The sequence below is a fragment of the Labrus mixtus genome, chromosome 19 (assembly GCF_963584025.1).
Source record: "Labrus mixtus chromosome 19, fLabMix1.1, whole genome shotgun sequence".
In the NCBI taxonomy this organism is placed as follows: Eukaryota; Metazoa; Chordata; class Actinopteri; order Labriformes; family Labridae; genus Labrus; species Labrus mixtus.
In genome coordinates, this window is record NC_083630.1 from 17197575 (window position 1) to 17211351 (window position 13777).

General features: G+C 40.5%; 1 protein-coding gene across 4 annotated transcripts in view; it reads left to right on the forward strand.

Moving 5' to 3' along the window:
* The window catches only part of LOC132994075 (disco-interacting protein 2 homolog C-like), a 60049-nt gene that overhangs the window by 28691 nt on the left and 17581 nt on the right, over positions 1-13777 (forward strand). For all 4 annotated transcript variants that reach the window (XM_061064189.1, XM_061064192.1, XM_061064190.1 and 1 more), the window contains 11 exons: positions 415-525; positions 2379-2502; positions 3000-3109; positions 3522-3624; positions 3744-3808; positions 4871-4964; positions 5105-5224; positions 6575-6689; positions 7330-7469; positions 10769-10905; positions 11359-11567. In XM_061064189.1, coding sequence (XP_060920172.1) covers positions 415-525; positions 2379-2502; positions 3000-3109; positions 3522-3624; positions 3744-3808; positions 4871-4964; positions 5105-5224; positions 6575-6689; positions 7330-7469; positions 10769-10905; positions 11359-11567 — 1328 coding nt within the window. The remainder of the gene's footprint in view (positions 1-414; positions 526-2378; positions 2503-2999; positions 3110-3521; positions 3625-3743; positions 3809-4870; positions 4965-5104; positions 5225-6574; positions 6690-7329; positions 7470-10768; positions 10906-11358; positions 11568-13777) is intronic.

Consider the following 13777-nt stretch of genomic DNA (forward strand, 5'->3'; position numbering starts at 1 on the left):
ACGTTCATGCCAATGAAACACACTGAACTTAATGGATAGATGTGAGACTGGTGTTGATTTTACCATCTTACTCTCAGCAAAAAAAATCATGAGGATGTCTTCCAAAAGTCAAATGATTCTTTTGAACACGGACAGAATGACATGGCAACCTCCTTATATTTATCAAAACAGTGATTTAATTTTCTTCATTGTATTACTTTCAACAGTTTGCAAAGCAATGGCAGAGAACATGAGTCATCCAGCAAACTTAATAAACACCAGCTGTATTTAGTCTTCAGATAAATGCTATGGTAACTTAATAACAACTCGTTCTTGTAGCTCTCAGACTACTGAGAATTAAACTTATGTATCGGGCTGCAGAGATTGAAGCATTGGCTGATTCTCACCCGTCTCTGTCTCCCTTCCCTCCCTCAGGTGGCATTGGTGTTTCCTAACAACGACCCTGTGGCGTTCATGGTAGCCTTTTACGGCTGTCTGCTGGCAGAGGTGGTCCCTGTTCCAATAGAGGTCCCTCTAAGTCGCAAGGTACATTTTAAAATCCCAATCCATCTGTAAAAATATCTTTAACAGTCTGTCTGTAGCTTATCTGGATCGTACGCTGCTGCCGCCCAGTCCCCTTCCTATATTTTCAGTCAGGCACAGGATTAGTTTCTCTGTGGAAGGTCAGGTAATTTTATTTTTTAAAGCGCAGCAGTGTATCCTTAATCCTCTCTGTTTCAGCCACAATCTGTGTTTTACCTCGAAGTCAGCTTCTCCAAATGCCTGCTGTGTTTTATTTCACTTCTGTTCTATGTCAGGAAATGTCTGTATTTCTGCAAGCTGTTGAAATATTAGACATTTTCCGACCGGAGGAGGTTTTTTTAAAGTTGTAAATACAGTTTAATAAACCTGTCTTTTTGTATCACAATAACAAGGAAGGATCACAAATCTCAGAAAGCTGTCCAGACTGTTTGAGCTCCTGCTAGAGATTGAATTCTCACCAACAACAGCCATCTTATAAAAACAGAAAAGTCTATTAAAGGAGCCTTGGACAAAAGGAAATAAAATTCAATCTCAAATCTCTTTTTATTATCCTAAAAACCAACACTACACAACAAAACCACAGCTACGACCACAATCCTCCATGTTGTGGTTTTCACTGTTGTGTTTGGTGTTGCTAAACTGCCAGCCAGCTTACCATACTTAAGCATTCCTAATAGCACTGCTAGCTCAAAGAAACCCTGGGCATCATGTTATTGGGCAGTTTCTGTCTTGGAGCTCCAGACGAAATCTTTGGGCCAGAGCTCAGAGTGTTTTTGTTCTCCAGTCTTAAGTTGTTTGCTTGCATCAAGTATTTCTGAAAAAGATCGAGACTGCACTGAGAGGAGAAAAACAAGTCAGAGACCCAACAAGTGTGACAAGCCAGAAACAAGCCCTCCTGCTGCCCCGCCATCACACACAGAATCCTGTCATCTCTCAGGTCACAGCTGCAGATCTGTGAGTCATCACCTCCTCACACCTGACATGTCTGAAGGGTAGAAGCCCCGACACCGTCAGAAAGGTTTCTGAAAGCTGAAAAACAAAATGCCTGTTATATGGGTTTTTTTCAGCCGCTGGCTGTATCACTTGACAGTTTCTGCTCACTCTGGAGCCTGTGTGAGACATGGCGGCTCGTCCTTGCAGCACTGTGAGTGTAGGGTCGGCATGGTTACGCGGCGGTTAATGCTGCAGCAGAAAATGTCTTTTGCTGCACGTTGGTCACCCCTGCTTTTCTGCTGCAGGATTTTCCATAAAATATCTCTTTCGGCTGCAGAATCACAGCGGCAGCTTTGCAGCAAATCTTACCTCTCATACCCTCACCTGGGCTGCATGTTAACAGACAACTGCAAGGTTAAAAAGAGCAAATGAAAACTAATGAGTCAAGGTGTTCATGGCTTTTTTTGTTTAAGCCGTCGTTTTGTGTGTAATGGTTTTGGAAAAGTAGATAAAAAATCCTTTATATCCTTTCCCTTTTTCTAAATCCTCATGATAAATAGAAGCTATTGTTTGTCTGTGATTGAAGAAGATCCTCAAGAAGAAGACTTTTCCTATATTTGATTTATTATCCATAGATGGTATGAAACATGGACGTAGTCTCAATGACATCACTCTTTGGTTTCTGAAGAGGCGTTATGAAGACCTTAAAATAGGCGCCATATTGGAAATGTTATACCATCCTAACTCTCAATCAGTCTAGAAACAGGCAAAGAGGTGGAGTTGAGGGAGGAGAGCCTCCTGACAAACAGCTAACACGTCCACCTGCACATTTATAAAAACTATTAGGATTCATTAAATCAAAACTGATGAGTTGTAAAACGTTAACCCTCTACAGTTTTTAACAAACCTTTATCCTCCAATAGGATGCTGGCAGTCAGCAGATTGGCTTCTTGTTGGGCAGCTGTGGGGTTACCGTGGCGCTGACCAGTGACGCCTGTCACAAAGGCCTGCCCAAGAGCGCAACAGGAGAGATCCCGCAGTTCAAAGGTGAGAGTGAAAACCATCAATCACCGTTGAATCGTGAAAGATGTTTCTCTGTGGGGGAGGGGAAGTCTGTCTCAGTGCACATAATGAAAACGCTAAAGAAAAAGAGGCAGCGATGTGGACTCTCGGGGCCCAAACTTAAAAAATAATCATAACGCTACATAAAAAAACATTAAAGGGAAATTTTGTTTTTATTTCTATAATGTTTTAATCAAAGCTCCTGTGAGGGATTTTTATCTGGTTATGAAACAGACTGACATTAATGCTGATGCTTCTTTTAGACCTACGGAAGCAAAAGAGAAAACAAACCAAAAGTTCTTCACAGTAATTGTAATATGTGAACTGTGAATTTAAATTTTTTTGTATTTAAATAACAGATGGACCATTTGAATTTCAGATACAAAGTGCTTGTGTCAGGGGTGTGAATATGTGTCTTACTTTGTTAATTAAATTGAACAGAAGAATGAACTTTCCCTCACTTTGGCCTCTCCTTCCTGCAGGTTGGCCCAAGTTGTTGTGGTTTGTAACCGAATCGAAGCACCTTTCCAAACCTCCCAGAGACTGGTTCCCTCACATCAAAGATGCAAACAACGACACTGCTTACATAGAGGTGAGCTAATAACCACACAATGAAGACGTGTTGGAGGAAACTTCAACACAAGCTGGGACTTTAGTCTGTCTGATGACTGAGGTTAACATTCCTCTGGTTTCCTTACCAACCGCTGCTGTTTGAGTCGTGTTGTGCTGCAGCTTTTCCAGATTTAATGACTTAAAAAGCTAAATTACAGAAAAGTGATTTAAAACATAGTTTGTTAAAGATACACTATGTCGATTTCTGCCGCCATGGGGGCTCTCAATCAATATTACAATAACAAAAGATGACGTTGAGGCTAGCGGGGAATCATGGGAGTTCTGTAATCATTCATTAATTTGCATTTTAAGATTTTTTTTGAAATTCTACAGAGAACTCCACAATTTCAACTCATCATTTAAAATCTGATCGTCTGTTGTTTGTGTGTCAGTATAAAACCTGTAAAGACGGCAGCGTGCTGGGAGTCACGGTGACGAGGATCGCTCTGCTCACACACTGCCAGGCTCTCACACAGTCCTGCAGCTACACTGAGGGTATGAGAGCACACACGCACACACACACACACACACACAAACACACATCCTCACACAGACATGCTTCAGTGCCAAGGTCATAAAGTAGACATCTAACAATTTTCTCTCCCTCTTTGTAGCGGAAACCATCGTGAACGTTCTGGACTTTAAGAAGGACGTAGGCCTGTGGCACGGCATCCTGACGGTAAGACCTCAGTGTTATCATGGACACCGAGTTCAGTCACCTGTAAAAATGTAATTAAAAAATCAGCAAAAGTAGACAGACCTTTGCCATTATATGTAAAACACAACAACAACCAGCAGCAATCCAAAGATTAGAGAAGGAAGGATAGTAACATAAAAATGTGTTTATGCACCCAGACACATGCAAAGATTCATGAACATACTATGAGATATAAATCTAACAATGAATACATTTATTTTCTGAACTGCGAAAAGCTAAAAATATAACTGAAAAATTAAGCGCAATTAAAACATGATAAATAGTAATACGTTTGTAATAGATCATGATAAATGTAGCCACAGTGGTCCAGTCCCATAAAATTCTTGGTACAGGGCACCGGTTTTTCTCAGTGGCTAAATTGTGCGTCCCATGTTCAGAGGCTACAGCCCTCGCATCATCGGCCCTTTGTTTGACTCACATTTACTGCATGTCATCCCCTCAATCCACTGTCCTTTCCTCTCATTTCCCCCAAATATTAAAAAAATAAAATAAAAATAAAGCGTTGGCTAGCAGTCTGCACTACTTTAATAAACTGCTCAGGTCTGTCTGCGAGAGCAAATAGACAGCTTCAGCTCATCCAGATTGTTACTACAAAGTGTAAAAAATGATCCAAAAAATCTCAGCATATATATCAAGTTCTGGGATACACTATGTTCCAGTTTTTCACAGAGTTAACTAAGAAACTCTGTTTCTGGTCCACAAACCACAGAAAGTTTTAGATCTTCTGATCCAGTGCAATCCCTTCAGATGTCTCTGGTCTGCTGGCTCCAGATAACTGGCAGTTTGTCTCAGTCTGAGCTAAACACAGTGACGCTGCCTTAAGCTTCGATGTTGCTCGAGTTTGAGACAAATTGCCGGAAGAGAAAAAATACGAGACCAAAAACCTCCCTGTTTCCATCACTCTGGATTATTTTTCCTTTTAAATTAAATGTATTTGTCAGTTTATCTGCAATATGATTCCTTTGAGTTAACCCTTTTAGCTTTAAGCCGTGATGTGTCATTATTTGTGCCCGCATTGTGCAGAGTGTGATGAACATGATGCACGTGATCAGCGTCCCCTACTCGCTGATGAAGGTCAACCCTCTGTCATGGATCCAGAAAGTGTGCCAGTACAAAGGTCAGACTCACACTCCACCTGCCACTCTGCTCAGTCATTTCTCTCCATTCAGCTGTCAGTCAAACAGATTAAATGCTAATGTCCTCACCGTCTCTCTCTGTGTGTGTGTGTGTGTGTGTGTGTGTGTGTTCCCCCTGCAGCTAAGGTAGCTTGTGTGAAGTCCAGAGACATGCACTGGGCTCTGGTCGCCCACAAAGACCAGAAAGACATCAACCTGAGCTCGCTGCGCATGCTGCTGGTGGCCGACGGATCAAACCCCTGTAAGGTCACACTGAGCCTCCACAGCCGAGCGTTTTTCTCTAACAGCAGAGTTTAGAGAGGTGTATCTGAGATAGAGAATGTCAGAGAAGTGGATAAACTCTCCAGGGATTCAGCAAACTGGGTCACTTTACAGGAATAGAGCAGAAGGTGTCCGACTACGAACATTTGGGACAATAAATGATTTTAAGCATGACTGGAAAGGAAAAAAAGACTCAAAAATAACATTTAGAAACCAGAGAATTTCTGTCTTTTCTTGTAGTTTTGCAATTTTTAGTCCTTACTCTAACTACTGTTGTCAACATTTTCAATACTTAATAATCGAAAACTAGAAATGACACAACGTTGACTGCCTAGGACTTTTATTTTTGTCGAAGTGGTATCAAAACAGGTTTCAATATCATTTTAATTTGACTAGAAAAATTCTGTTGTCAAAACATGAAAACATTTTTAACTGATCCTAGAAAACAACCTTAATGAAACCTTCAAACAACCAAAGAGAAACCATATATTATTAATTAATCCTTATGAAACAGCCCGTGTTAGCTCATCAGTTGTTTTCAAGAGCTGTGTCCCAGTTATAAACTACTCCTTGTCTGTAAGCAGCTTTTGAAATATGAGCACACTCAACCTACACCTGAGTTCAATCCACTGATGGAGACTGATGCAGATAAAATCACCTCATGAAGTGGACCCTCGAGTGGAAATTATTTTTGAGAGTGTTCACACAGAGTACACAAACCAAATGAAGAGGCTCTCAGAGGTGGAAAAATATTAAATCAAACGGAGGATGGTGGAAAAACTGCTTCAGGTAGCTTTCAAAATAAAATACAATTATTAGAAACCTTGAAAAAGAAATCAATTTGATTTCACTAATTTACCAGGGTTATTGAGTACTGTAAAACAAAGTCTATAACATACTTTTTTGCTGTCAGTATGAAATGAAGATTAAAGACAGAGCTTTGATTTTCTAAAAAAGGAAAAAAGGCCCCAAAAAAACTTGAAAGAAATTTCATATGATGCTCATACAAAGTACAACACATGGTTAGAGACTTAAACAGCGACTTTCCTACAATTCTGGCATCCGGTACTTTACAATAAGTAATTATCAACCTCTGGTCTTAAGTCGATTTTTTCAAAGTTCCAATGTTGTAAGTAGAGGCATTTAGATTGAAACCATTATCAGTAACTGTCCTGATCAGTGAGCTGATATATTTGATGCAGACAGATTGGTTAAGAACGTAAATGAAGGGCAGTCTGAGTTCCTGTTTAACATCAGCAGTTTGTGTAGAAGTGTTTCATCTCCTGAGCTGAAACATTTGTGACAGTTTGTTTGTGTTTCTGTCCGTCAGGGTCCATCTCCTCCTGCGATGCCTTCCTCAACGTCTTTCAGACTAAAGGGCTGAGAGCCGACGTCATCTGTCCCTGCGCCAGTTCCCCTGAGGCCCTGACAGTGGCCATCAGAAGGTACACACACACACACACACACACACGCACACACACACACATATACACACACAAGCTCTGATTTACCTACACTGATCATGCAAACATCTGCATGTGCAAACACACACACACACACACACACACACACACACACACACACACACACACACACATATACACACACAAGCTCTGATTTACCTACAATGATCATGCAAACATCTGCATGTGCAAACACACACACACACACACACACACACACACACACACACACACACTGAAGTATGCAAACAGTCTCATGCACACACACCTATTCAAACACACCCACATAAGGTACACCCTGTAAACACACAATCACGCATATTCAAATACACACAAAGAGGAGAAGTCCATTTCCCTCTGCAACACACACACTGTGATCACAGCGCAATAACTAATCAACCAATCACAGAGCCGGATGGTGCTGCACAGTCAAACACGCACAGACATTCATTTACATTCATAGTGTGTACACAAGTCATCACATAAAGCTGCTCAGTGACAAACATTTAAACAAACACCACACTGTGTGAATGTCCATATCTGCACTGCAGCTCTGTTCTGTTAGTTCATCAGTGTAGTGCAGATTAATAATAGTGTGGGCGTGTTTGTGTTTTGTGTTCAGGCCGGTGGAGGACAGCAGTCAGCCTCCAGGCCGAGGCGTTCTTTCCATGCAGGGTCTGACATACGGGGTCGTCAGGGTCGACACAGAAGAACGCCTCTCAGTGCTCACCGTGCAGGACGTGGGGACTGTCACACCTGGAGGTACGTGTGTGTGTGTGTGTGTGTGTGTGTGTGTGTGTGTGTGTGTGTGTGTGTGTTGGTGTCTAAAGTTGCTTACAAATTGCCAGTTTATGTTGGGATATGCACGCCCCTTTTATGCCTTGTCTACAATGTGCGGTTGTGTAGTGACGACACCGACGATGTGTGACATCGGTGCCGGCATGGCTGAACAGTCTGTGTGTGCATGTACAGTATGAATGTTTGTGTGTTTGACTCTCCCACTGTTCATCCTTTCTCGAAAAACCGTATTGCAATGTGAAATCACACACCAGGAAGCCATTATTATGCCATTGCAGATGCATGTATAAGTACAAAGTCTTACTGATGGCAGGACGTTGTTGCAGAATCATGATCTGTAAAGGGCTTAAGGTGAGGGTTGAGTTAAAAGATTAGACATTTTAACAGAAGGTGGAGTTTTAAGAAAGAAGATTTTTGTTCCACAAATGAAGGAGGTCATACTATGATAGAGTTAATACTTTTGATTTTACACGTTGATGGTTAAAACAAAATGTTTGTGGTGTATATCTGGTTGTGGTTATCTCGGGCCTCATAAATCATTATACCATAAAACTTTAAATATAAGCCCGGGTTATTCATAAAAGTTTTACGGTAGTTAAAGTTCAGCAAAATGGAGGCAGTCTCTGAGAGTAAAGAAAAAGAGAAACGCTTCTTCAATGATACATGTTTCCAACTTGTCACTTTGAGCACTCTAAAGTTGAGAGTTGCATTACAAATGTGAAATGTGCGATCATAAATTGCATCTCAAGTTGTGTTCCCAGTGAAGCACCAAAAGTGTTTTTGTTCCAGCTGAAATGTTTAGAAAGCATCAAACACTGAAAAGAAGGTAATGAAACAAAGCAGTAAATATCTGTTCTTATTCATGATCTTCTTGTTTAGTTTTTGTTGTGATGGCTCTTAGCAGCAAAATTGCGAGTGCCAGCTGCTTGTGATCAGAAAATTTACATCTGATCTATCTTGAGATCTCATTTCTTTTTTATCTGCGTCTTTATTTTACCCAACAAAGCTGAGTGTGAAAAGTATTGTTTTGATCAATATTGTCTCATTTACAAATTCCAATCTTGTCATCGATTGTTGTTTTGTGTGTTGTCAACGGAGATTACTGACCAGTTAAAATCTTGTTATGTATCACAACCTTGCAGCTATATTCCTTTAACAGTCAGAATCAAATGAAGGCTAATTACACACATACAGGTGTGTGTTTTCTGTGTGTTAATGCTGAAGGCAGTGACCACTGAGCTCTCTCCTCCTCTGAAGAGTTAAACTGTCGGCCCTCAGCGTCGTCTCGCACTGAAAAGCAAAAACTCCATTAAGTCCATCAAATCGTAAAATTAGTTTTCAGGGCGTGTAAATGTGCAGCCTCTCCTTTTCATCAATGTCCAATTTTAAGAGCGCTCTTTCTCCTCTTGACCAAACGAGTTACGTGCTTCAATGCCGATTCAACAAAAGTTTTCAATATGGCAGCCGTCTTTTGTCATCAAGGGACAAAGTCACAGTGATAGTTTTAACAAGGTGATTGAGGACATAAAGAAGCTTTTAGGACCTAATAAATCATCTTTTCAGCTCCTAATGAAAAGTCCACGAACAACAGTGAACCCTGTTATACAGAGATACTGATATAAAGCAGTAAAGAAGCCCTGTACACACACACACACACACACACACACACACACACACACACACAGCCCTGTCCTGTCCTACAACCTCCTTCATTTACATATCCATTTGGTTCTGGTACTCGGCTCTTGCTCTCCTGCAGGATTAACAGCGTTATAGACTTCAATGAGTCAGGGCGCATTTACACTAGCAAAATCTACAGATTCAATTCTGAATCTCTCAAACAATTTATCCCAAAAATCTGTTACATATCCTACAAAGACAAGAAAACACCTATTTTCAAAATTACTTTAAAGACTATCAATTAACACCTGATGATAAACAAGTGGACAACTATGGATGAACGTTACTTTAAAGATGATTTCATCATACGGTGCAATTATTACAGGATTTAAGAAAAGGCTTTTTTGTAATTCCTGAACATGTGGTTTTCATACGAGCCATGTGTAAGCTTCTACTCTCATGCTTTTATGTTTTCTTTATGTGCCTTGTATTTATATTCCTATAATGAATAATAAAACATGTTAGGAACTAAGGTCCTGGTGAAAATGACAGTAGGACTATAAAGACAGTAATTATTAAATATAACTTTATACTAAAAAAAGTATAGACTTTAGTTTTAAAAAGCCTTTGAACAATAAATGAAAGCTATACCTCGATAAGTATGAACAGATATGGATTAAGAGTTGCACTCTTGGTTATGAAACAACAGCAGCATAGATGAAAGCATTACAAGATTTAAATACCGTTTGTGTTTACCCATTGAAGAAACATGCAGTGTATCCCAAAACTTTCAGGCATAGAATAAATAACAGATGAAAGAGATAAATATGATTTAAATCAAGCCCTTTTCTTCCATCATACTCAATAAGGAAAGCTGTTTATTCCTCAAATGATTTTTGTTATTGCAGACGAATGACGTAAAAAAAAGAATTCACACATGAGAAAGTGAAAGTCTGTCTCTTATAATCCATAAAGCAGGCAGTAATCTGCAGAAAGACGCGTGTAAACCCTGCTGATCAAAACACTCAGACTGCTGCAGCGAGTCAAACATCACTGTCACAAACTCTGAGCTCCTCTCTGCAGAACAGACACGTCATGTTGCTGTCAAAGTGCACCACTCAGTGGTAGACATGGGAACTACAGCCTGACCAACACCTGGAAAACAAACCTGTTGGCTTTGCTGATGTAGTGTTTCTGACCAGCCTTACAATAAGAGAAAATCCATCTAAAAACAGAAGATTAAACATCTTGAAATGTAAACCACATGTTGATCAATAACTCCTTATAAATCCTCACAGATACAGTCAGTTATGTGTATTATTTGTTGTGAAAATAACAATAAAATATTCTTGCAAGAACTCCTGATTTTGAAGTGTTACCTGCTTTGAAGTTCTCATTCCCTACTTCCTTGGGTAACCTGGTTATGGGTAGACCCAGACAGGAGTAGATGTCATATCTGGGTCAGAAGAACCTACTTTAAGCTCAAACTGTGACGTTAACTCAGTTTATTCCCATAAACAGGTACATGTGGAGCAGATGATGCCGCTCTGTTTCCCCTGTGTGGAAAATAATGTTAGCATACTGGCAAGAGAAGATATTTCAAAGATGTTAAGCCTGTATTCTCGCTCTCCCTCGCCCCTCAGGTTTGGTGTGTGTGGTGAAACCAGAAGGCGTCCCTCAGCTCTGTCAGACGGATGAGATCGGTGAGCTCTGTGTCTGCTCCATCGCCACCGGCACCTCCTACTACGGCCTCACAGGCATGACTAAGAACACCTTTGAGGTGAGCTTACAAAATACAAACAGACTTCAAAGTATAATATTTGACATTCTGAATATTAATACAGGATCTATCTCAAATTCAGCTCTGTGTTCACAGTGACATGACGGCGCCTCCTTCAGCTTGTTATCGTCTGTTTAAAACAGACGTCCCTCATATTAGTAAAAATGTACATTAGTTACTGAACTCAGACAATTTTAATTCAACAAAGACATATGTTGTTAAAGTTGTTTGTGTTTCACATTAAAAACTCTTTTATTTGACATGAATCCTGAAATATCTTGAGCTACCTTAAATTGAGTTTTTCTCGATGTGAAATAAACTGTGACATTCAGCAGGGATATTTTTTTGGAGTGGACTCCTCTACAGTTGCCGTTGGTTTAAAACATTCACTTATAAAGAGCAGCAGTGTGGCAAGTCAATAGAAAGTCCTCATTTAAAAATCTGTGTTTGCAGGTTTACCCGGTGAGCTCCAGTGGGGGGCTGATCAGCGAGTACGCCTTCGTGCGGACCGGCCTGCTGGGATTCATCGGCCCCGGCGGCCTCTGCTTCATCACGGGCAAGATGGACGGCCTCATTATGGTGAGCGGGCGGAGGCACAACGCCGACGACATCGTCGCCACGGCACTGGCGGTGGAGCCAATGAAATTCGTCTACAGGGGCAGGTGAGAGTGGGAGACTGTTCTCTTTATTTTATGCTCTCACATGTGGAGCAGAACACCCAGGGGAGCGTTCAGAAGTCACTCCACGTTTTAATCATTCCCTTCAACAGTAGTTGAAAACCAGCCAGATGTCCAATACTGAAACATTTACTGTCGTGATGATTAACGAGCAATCATCCCACGCATAATAAATCTAATAAAGTAGAGCAATAGTGGGTGCATCCAGAAACAGTAATAGGGGAAAGTTTAATTGTGTCCAAGACCACCGAGGGGGAAATCCATCTTTTAGCTGACAGAGTCTGATGACGTTTAAAGTATAAAGAAAAAGCTCCTGTAGCAGAGATGAAGTCCCTTAGTTCAAACCTACCCAGATTAAAATGATTGTGGATTAAAGAATTTAACAAAACTTTGATTTACTTTCTTCTGAAGGCCAACTGGAGTGAAAAAGTAGGTAGGTCTGGGGTCTGATGGCTTGTCCCCTGTAAAATAAATTAAGCAGTCGAATCAAGAACTTATAGAAAGATTGTACTGCATTAGTCTGTTTAATACGCTGATCTTAACTAGAGGTGTGAGAGAATGATGAACAGTCACTTTGTTACTCACTTCACATGAAATACCTCAGAGGAAAAACAATAATTCTCTTCATTGATCAAAACTAGATCACATTTGATTTTAAGTGTCAGCATATTCATTTTTTAATTTTCAATGACAGTTCAAGATGGACTTTTTAATTCACTCATGTTCTACCACTTATTGAAGAGCCACATTGCATTGTCTGCAGGCTAAGCGAGATATTCAAGTTGCCCTCTCCTCATCAACAATTCCCAGCTCCTTCCAAGGTCTCCTTAGGCGTTGAGCTCAGCTGACCATATTTGGACTCGAGGGTGGAGCTGGAGAGGAGTGAGGAGTTAGTAAATACTTACTAGCTTTATTTTTGACTTTCGGGTAAGACAGCTGAAGAGAGACAGGAAGTGTTTGGAGGAGAGAGTGGGCGGTGACAGGCAGCAAAGGCTCATGGGGGATTCAAACTCAAAACCGCTGCAACGTGGACTGCAGCCCGACTCAACTGCTAGGCCACCATGAATACCATAAACTAACTAAGAAAATGTTAACAGAGGAAGAAGTTGGCAAATTTTCTCATCGACTTGTATACAATCCGACTTCTTTTTTTACGACGAGTGGATTTGCCACCTACTGGCCATTCGAGGAAATTCCACATCTGGCTTAATTCAGGGTTTTAAAGCTGGAGGCTGAGTTTATTTCTAATCTATAAAGTACAACACGTATAAATCACAGCTTGTGACATCAACTCTTTACATTAACAATCAAAAATGAATAGAAAAAAGTTGGGGAATGGGATTAAATGAGTCTGCTGTTTGGCCGCTCATGCAAAGCTCAGTCCCTGTCATCTTGAAGTGTCTGCCTGTGTTTGTCATGTCTTGATGTTTTATTACCTCCAGCACTGGAGAACCACTGTTTGTTTACTATAAAACCAGCCGAGTGTTTGTGGTGTGATTAGAATATCATTCCTCTCTTGTTCGTTCACTCCGCCCTGTACACGACTGAACCTGTGTTTACATCTGCTGCAGCTCGGCTTTAAGGCAGAATCAATAGAAAGTACACTGCGGTATGTGGAGTGAATCAAGGACAACACCTGCATCCAACAAACTCTAATCCCTCTGCAGTGAAACAACCTTTAATCAAACATCCAACATCTTTTACACATAATGATTGATTTTCATCACACCTGTGTTTCAGTGTAAGTTATTCTTACACTTAAAGCTTGCTCTATAGAAAAAAACATCTTAAATCACTTACTAAAGGCTCCTGTAGTCTAGTTCTAAACACTTTTCTACCAACCATTTCCTGATGCCAAATTTGTATCTTAGGGACCCGACAAGGACGATTAAATAAAGTAAAAAAGATGCATTTTTATATGCAGCGTTGCAACAAGTTTTTTGTCACGTGAGCTCAAAGGAAAAGAGTGAAATGCCCCTGCAGAGACAATCACATTTGTATGCATGCAAAAATATGTACTGCTAATGTGTGATCAAACTGTTGTTAATATTTTTCATCTTGTTGCCCATAATTTATCACTAACCTGTCACTCAGATTCACTTTGAGGTATTTAGGGGAATAAACTAGCTAGACATCCTCTCTCTGGATGGATACAGGGGTCAATAGAGACTTTACACCATCAGCTTATAAATGAT